The 8,084-nt window shown below is 47.3% G+C and overlaps 1 protein-coding gene across 2 annotated transcripts in view; it reads left to right on the top strand.

Moving 5' to 3' along the window:
* The first annotated feature begins 2,467 nt into the window (after nt 1–2,467).
* Nucleotides 2,468–8,084, top strand: part of Tbc1d9b (TBC1 domain family member 9B) — a 50,179-nt gene continuing 44,562 nt past the window's right edge. For both annotated transcript variants that reach the window (XM_026412293.2, XM_026412292.2), the window contains exons 1-2: nt 2,468–2,652; nt 5,989–6,099. In XM_026412293.2, coding sequence (XP_026268078.1) covers nt 2,535–2,652; nt 5,989–6,099 — 229 coding nt within the window. In that variant the 5' untranslated portion in view covers nt 2,468–2,534. The remainder of the gene's footprint in view (nt 2,653–5,988; nt 6,100–8,084) is intronic.

Below are 8,084 nucleotides of genomic sequence, written 5' to 3'. Positions count from 1 at the left end.
GTGTCATATTCCTACATACATATAACATAATTTTATCAATTTCATTTCCGGTACCTCCCTTTATACCCCTTCCTCCCTCTCCCAATCTCCTCCATCTACCCTACTGGACTCCCTTCGGTTTTCATGAGATCCACTTTGATTCCTTTTTTTTTTCCCTTGTTGTTTCCACATATGAGGGAAAATATACAGATTCTCTGGTCTGACTTATTTCATTCAACATAATTCTCTGGAGCATTCCATCCATTTTCCTGCAAATGACATGATTTGTTCTTAATGGCTGATTAAAACTCCGTTCTGTATATATACCACATTTTCTTTATCCATTCATCTGCTTAAGGACACTTAGACTCATCCTCAGCTGGGCTGTTGTGAATGGTGCTGCTATAAACATTGGTACACATGTATATCTAGAGTATACTGACTTTAATTCTACTGAATAAATAACAGTGTCTCTACATATTGAAAGTTGATTCAGAATCACTAGCAATATTTCAAAATTCTATGGATTATGGGTGAGAAACCAGCCTCTACCTCAGAGCAAAGACTGTCCAAGGAAGGGGGCGTGACCCTTGTCCTTGGAAAGACCCACAGAGCACTCCTAGGCATATATCCACCCTGCTGAGTTGTTTACCTACAAATAACAAGAGATCTGCGGAGCCAGGTGTCCCTGACTCAGGCTAGGTGAGGACCCATATCAACCCCCTAGCAACCACCAATCAGCATGAGACAGGGAAAATACTTGGGATGCCAGATGACCCTCCCAGTAGTTTATGGTGGTTGATAACGTTGGGAAACCGTGTAATTCAGCACTGGGAAACCGTGTAATTCAGCACTACTCCCCTCGTGGCTTAAACTAATTAGTTCAAGCGAATCCCCCTCTGGTACTAACCAATCACCTTACCCAACTTGTTCCCACCAGTGAATGTGCTAATCAATGTTAAGAGTTGTTTTTATGATTTTCCCGAGGTGTGTGATGATTTGCTAAGAGATGATATGATGTATGTGGGGTCCCTGCCTTCCCCAAAGAGTGTATACAACTGCTGCAAACCCTGGGCTCTGGGCCTCTCAGGTCACCAGTTGCTGTGTGCGCACGGAAGACCTAACTAGCTTGCAATAAACACCTCTTTGCTGCTTACATCTATCTTGGTCTCTGGTGGTCTTTTGGGGGTCCCGAATTCCAGCATAACATGGGGGGGGGGTTGCACAGCCTGTAATCCTAGCAGCTCCAGAGGCTGAGGTAGGAGAATCTCAAGTTCAAAGTCAGCCTCAGCAACTTAGTGAGGCCCGAAACAACTTGGTGAGAACCTACCTCAAAATAAAAAAGGACTGGGGATGTGGCTTAGTGGGTAAGCACCCCTGAGTTCAATATCTGGTACAAAAAAAAAAAAAAAAAAGAGAGAGAGAGAGAGAGAAAGAAAAGGACTATGGATTACTCTGGCTGTCAGTCATGTACACCTACATCTGTTATACTAAGATCCCTGAATGCCAGTGACAGAGATCCAACTCTGTTCACATCTCCCAGGGTGATTCTAATATGCCCCCTTCCCAATACCCTCTTGACCTCAACCCTTTGTCCAGCTAGGTGACCAGAAATCCCAATTAGCCCGTCAAAAGTTGTCCCTGACAGAGTTAGCAGCCCCTTTTGACTCTGAAGGACACAGGCTTACTCCCCAGTCCCTGGTACACAGACTTCTCAGTGTTGACAGTGGTCAATTTAATTTGCTTCATGGTATGATAAGAGCTCATGTTTGGATTGTGAGTGGTTCTGCCAGCTGTGGGTTCAGGGGGAGTAGGGATCTGCAATACCGGCTGAAGATGCTGGCCACCCTATACCTTTGCAAAAACCTCCACTGATCCCAGGGCCAGCCCTGATCCAGACCCCAAGACCACACAGAGTTCCATCTGTCAGGTGAGGATAGAACCTGGCCACCTGTCCATTGGACCTTGAAGATTAATCTTAGGCTCAACTGTCAGAATTCTGAAAATCATTACAAACTGCTAACCCTTTTCCAAACGACCTTTGCAACATTAATGCGCACTCGATCGCACAATTGACTAAAAGTATATCAGCAAACGCTAATTCTTTACATTTGCTCCCCAAACTCTGAATAAGTGTTCACAAAATGCCAGAAGTTCTGGTCTCTGCACAACCAGTCCCCTTTCCCTGCGCTGTAGACTGGGCGATTCCAGAGAGGCCCGAGGCCCCGGGGATGGAGCGCTAGGAGACCAGGCTGCAGCGCTGCGGCCTCGGGCGAGAAGAAGTGGACACGGCCGAGTCCCAGCCCGCAATGGTCCGAGGCCATAGCCAGGGCGAGGCGGGGTCCGCGAGGACAGAGAGGCGCGAGGCTGGGCGGGGAGCGGCCGCGCGGCGGGCGGGCCCAGGACCGGCGTCCTGTCAACGCCGGGCGCCCACCAGGGGGCGCCACCCTCCGGGCCCGTTCCCCCCGCCCCGCCCCGCCCGCTCTGCTCCGGCGCGGCGACAGCGGCGGGCGCTTCCGCCTCGCGGGCCCGGGCCGGGTGCGAGCGGCCCCGCGATGTGGCTGGGTCCCGAGGAGGTGCTGGTGGCCAACGCGCTGTGGGTGACGGAGCGGGCCAATCCCTTCTTCGTGCTGCAGCGGCGCCGGGGCCACGGCAAGGGCGGCGGCCTCACCGGTGAGAGGCGCGCGGGCGGCCTGGCCTGCAGGCGCCGCGCTGGGCCGGGCGGGGAGGGCGCGCCGGCGGCGGGGGCCGGGGACCGACGCGCCCAGGACAGGCCCAGCCTCGGCGTCGCCGCGGACAAGCACGTCAGCTCGCGGCGAGGCGCGGGGCGCGAGACCAGGAGAGGCCTAGGGGACGAAATGACCCGCAAGCGAGGCCAGGAAGGGTCGAGAGGCGGCAGGTGCAGACAGGGCGGGGGCGTCGGGGGCTCGAGGTGGGGAGCTAACGGGAGGTCGTGATGGGGACTGGGGGCTCGAGCAAAGCAGATGCGCTCTGGCTAGTGGTCGGTTCGGAGACTTCGAGGCCGACCCAGGGCGACCGAATGAAGACTGGCAGTGGCCTCTGCTGAGATTCCATGCCTGAGAGCCTCCCGGTGCTTTGCCAAGGCGTGTGTGGGATTTAGCAGCTGAAAATCAGCGAGACCTCCCAATACTCTGCCTCTGCGTCAGCCTCAGTTTCCTTAAGTGCTGCTGAGGGCCAAGTGACACAAGCACACATTTTCGTTTGCCTCTGTCGATATTACCAATTCACTAAAAAATTGCCTTTTTTTTTTATAAAGATCAGAGATCCCTGCTGTTGGCCTCAGCCCCTCTTCTCTCCGTCTATCCTTGACCTACCTTTTGTGCTCCTTGGTGACATCAGAGCTACTGACCCATGGCTTTACCTAATTACCAGTACTGGGTGTTCCTATGAGCTAGCCCTTTGTGGGTCTGGGGACCACCATTCACACAGGAGACTGGGCTGGGAGCCTCTGGAGTTGTGTGGTATATGGAACTTGGGGGAAGTCCACTGGGCATTCCTTCAGCAGATGTTGTCCAAAGCCCCTCATGCTTCAGTGCCTGCAACCTGGCACTGCTGGAACTGAGCTGGGTATCCAGGGGTGGCCTTATGGGAGACTCCAGTGCTGGTACTCCAGGTGCTGAGTGTTGCCCTGCAGAAATGAAGACCCACTGTTTCTAGATCCTCCAATTTATCAAGAGAATTTTCTGTAAAATGTTCTGATATTCAGTGTCTCAGCTGATACATTCCTGGCAGATGCAGATGGAGGCTTCCAATAGAAGACCTCTGTAGTCATCCTCTCCTGGGCCACACCTCTTCATGTGTGAGAGACTGTACTGTTTCCAAGAAAACTCAATGTTCTTCCTTTAGTACTTCAGGCTGCCTTCAAAAGGGCCTGGAGAATCACATGGATCCATACTGGGCCTGCCTCCTGAACCAAGCTGTTCAGTGAGAATTAAGCTGTTCAGTGGGAGTTAACCTCAGAAGCTACTACAAGCCCACTGAGGAAAGGGAGACAGTGGATGACAAACACTCCTTGTTACATCATTCATCTCTCTGTGTCCTCCAAGACTGAATTCCCAGACCATCCTTCAAGGAACCATTCCTTGAGTTCCCCCTCCCGCCACCCAGCTGGGTTTGGTACATCCTGCCGTGGCCTTCTTATGCCATTATAGATATTGTGGCCTCCCTAGCTCTGTCCTCCCAGGAGATAAACCATCAGTGATCCAGTTTTATTCAAGTCATCTTTTAAAACCTTACCACCCTGAACTTTTCTTTAAAGAGTCTAGTGTGACAAATGATCAGTCTGTTTTAAAAAAGCTTTCAGATCTTTTTATGTGATTATGCCAACAGTTTAGAGACTCTAAAATAAAATTTCAGAGATCAGAAGAGAAGTACCAACATGAACAACAACAACAAAAAAAGGTTTATTCCAAACTGTTAAAGTTTAAATATGCCCTTTTGCAACTTACACATTTCAGGGGGGAAAAAAGTGTAATTGTTCATTGTATTTTTTAAAGATTGGATCTTAAAATGAATATGTCAGGGACAAAATTGTAAAACTTGAGTAATAAAATCAATAGAAATTGTTTCTAGCATCAACAGGAAGATGGCAACAATGTATTTTCAGCATACCAAAAGCAGCACTTCATTAAAAGGAAAAAATACTTTTCAAATAGGAATAGTGAATAGGGTTTTAGATTGGTTGATTGTTGAATTTATGAAGAGAAATGAATCAGACAAACAGTGTTAGAAAATATATATATTTCCTGCTGATTTGTCAGGAAATAGTGACCTTGGCAGAGATAGCACTACTACAAACCGGGTATGTATATGTGACAGGAAAGAAAACTGTTCTAAAATGCCTTGGTTCAGAGATAAAGAAAACAGAATCAGTGTTTTCCCAAATTTAGCAATTCTAAAAATTTACATGTCCTTTCTAGCCCGTGGCTTTTGAGGTTGGGAGAAACTTCCCTAACCTTTCAGAAATAAAAATTTGTAATCCCATGCCAGAAAAAAAGACAATATTGTCCTCCTGTTCTTGATATGGAAGGTGATGTTACAAAATCATTGTCCTGTAAGAAGCAACCAGAGTTCTATGACAGAAATGTTGGAGGGAAGGGGATATAATAGGAGATGTGTCTTGCAATTAATAAAACACATTGTTATTTTTCTGAACTTTGTGATATTGTTCTTTATATTTTAATTTGCATTTGTATTTTCTTATTCTAAGGAATACTTGGGGCTGGGGATATAGCTCAGTGGTAGAATGCTTGCCTAACATGCCCTGGGACCCTGGGTTCCCCAGTACCACACAAAGATAAAAGAAATATGGGGCTGGGGTTGTGGCTCAGTGGTCCTGTGCTCGCCTAGCATGCACGAGGCACTGGGTTTGATCCTCAGCACCACATAAATGTAAAATAAAGATATTGTGTCCACCTAAAACTTAAAAAATAAATATTAAAAAAAGATAAAAGAAATACTTGATTTCAAACTTAATTTTATGTTTTTCTGAAAGAGGACCTCTCAGGATTGTTTAACTTTGGGTTCTGTCAAACCTACATGTGTGCCAGGTACACACACCTGTAATTCCAATGACTTAGAAGGCTGAGGCAAGGAGGATCATAAGTTAGAGGCCAGCCTCAGCAATTTAGTGAAATCCTGTCTCAAAAGGGCTGGGAATGTAGCTCGGTGGTAAAGTACCCCTGGATTCAATCCCAAGTATAAAAAAATAGAAAACTTGATTGTGCTCCTGCCTGCAAGTGTTTTTGAAGCAAGAGAATAAACAGATGCTTCCAGGACAAAGTAGGAAGGGATTTTTTTTTAAGACATTAGACTCTGGCCAAAGATCTTTAAAAGAGAAGCTGTTTGCCCATGGAGGTGATGATTCAAAATGTGTCTATTTCCTTGTACTGGGGCTGCCATCCTGATGACCTCTGGCTAGGCTCAGCTCCAGGGACCTTTCAGCATGGCTGACCTCTCACCCTCCACATCTCTCTGCCCTGCTCCCAGGTCTTCTCGTGGGCACCCTAGACGTGGTGCTGGACTCCAGCGCCCGTGTGGCCCCTTACCGCATCCTGCACCAGACCCAGGACTCACAGGTCTACTGGACAGTGGCATGTGGTAGGTGCTCTGAGTCATGAGGTCACATGTGGGAGGGAAAGGACATACAGCTGGTATTTCTGGGCAGGGTGGTGCCTACTAAGAATCCCATACTGCATCTCACTGAGATAATAGCCAGGCCACCAAGAGGGAAGTAGAGGAGCCATTGCTTCTAGTGTATGAAGGCAACTTCACTGTTCATAGAGAGCAGGGTCAGTAGAGGACAGCCCCATGGAGCCCCATGCCCCTCCCAACCCCCGCCAAGGGCTCAGGCTCAGGATTTAGCAGTGTCCACATTCCTATATTCACCTTTTCTCAAGAAAAGGTGTCCTTACATGTGTATGTGCAAAGTGGTAAAAATTTTTGAGTCACATAGTGTGCACGTCCCCAGCTGAGGTGGATTAAGGTGTTCCTCTACCTTCTTTTTTCAGCTCTCATATTGTATACAGGTAGCATTTTCACAGTCTATGTAACATGTTTTGACATTTTTATGCTTTTTGGTGATTATTCACTGATTAAAATGACTCCCAAGCAGGCCGGGCATGGTGACATATGCCTGTAATTCCAGCTCCTTGGTAAGACGAGGCAGAAGGATCACAAGTTTGAGATCAGCCTGGGCAACTTAGCAAGATCCTTTCTGAAAATAAAATTTTTAAAAAATGATTGGAGATGTAGCTCAATGGTAGAGCTCTTGCTTAGTGTGCACAAGGCCTTGGATTCCATCCCTAGTACTGCATATATACACATAAAAGGCTCCCAAGCAAACACCAGAGTGCAAGACTGTGATGTGTCTTACAGGAAAAAAAAATGTGTGTTAGAGAAGTTTAGGAACATCTACACATTCCTTAGGAATGAGTTGCAGTGCTGCTGATCATGAGCTCAATGTTAATGAATCAACAATAAATACTAAATAAAGTGTCTTTAAACAGAAACACATAAAACAAATTTATGTATTGCTTGGTTGATGAAAACATGATCAGAGGCTGATAAGAGCCTACCCTTTCATTTCCCTTGGCATAATAGTCCAGTATTAATTCAGTGCTCAAGGAACTACAGACTTTAAAAACTACCATGAATAATGAGAATCCACTGGAGTTGTACTAGGAGGAAGTGAACCCACCCTTCCCAAGAATGTTGGGGGAACTTCCCTTTCAGTGGGCACTGACTAGACCAGAGTTGTTCTGATAAAATGACAGTTATAAGGTTGCTCTGATAAAATGAGACTTGTAGCCAGTGCTCAGACAGCACTTCCAGTGTGGCTAGGCCCTTACCTTACTCCCTCACAAGAACATTGGCCCTGTATTGAAGATGAGGAAACTGTGGTACAGAGGGGTTAAGAAAAATGTCTGAAGTCACACAGAGCTGCAGTTCAGACCCAGATTGCCTGCCCCTATAACCACTGTGCTGAAACACCCTTTGGGATAGAAGTGACAGTATCCAGGTCCTCCAGGATAATGGTATTCCTTAGAGGCCTGGAAAAGATAATGAGACTAGCAAGTTTGTGGACCTTATAACTGGAACCGTGCTTCAGAGGTGGGTGGAGAAGATCAAGGAGATAAGTACCCAAGGAAGGTGGCAACCCAGAAGCAGCTGCTTCTTACCAGGTGGGCACTTTGCCCTGGGTGGTCTTTCTTCCTCATCATCACCCTGAACAACAGTGACCTATTGTCTCCTCTGTCTGATTAAATAGACTTAATAAGGGTTAGAAAGAAGAGTTTGCTCTGGCTGGGGATACAGCTCAGTTGGTAGAGTGCTTGCCTTGCATGCAGGAGTCCCTGGGTTCTAATCCTCAGCACCACTAAAAAAAGGAGAATTTGCTCAACACCAAAGTTACAAAGCCTAACAGTGCACTAGATATGCTGGCTCAAGAGCCAGAGTAGGGTTCTGGGAGACAGTGAGGATTTGCCTGCAAGAAAAAGGGGCTTCCTATATGGTGGGGACCACCCTAGAGCAAGAACTTGTTGGTGTGTGCCTGGGCTACAAGGAGACCGGATACTTTTAAATGG

The sequence above is a fragment of the Urocitellus parryii genome, chromosome 1 (genome assembly GCF_045843805.1).
Source record: "Urocitellus parryii isolate mUroPar1 chromosome 1, mUroPar1.hap1, whole genome shotgun sequence".
NCBI lineage: Eukaryota > Metazoa > Chordata > Mammalia > Rodentia > Sciuridae > Urocitellus > Urocitellus parryii.
The sequence above is the reverse complement of the archived record's forward strand: the minus strand, read 5'-3'. Positions and strand labels throughout refer to the sequence as shown.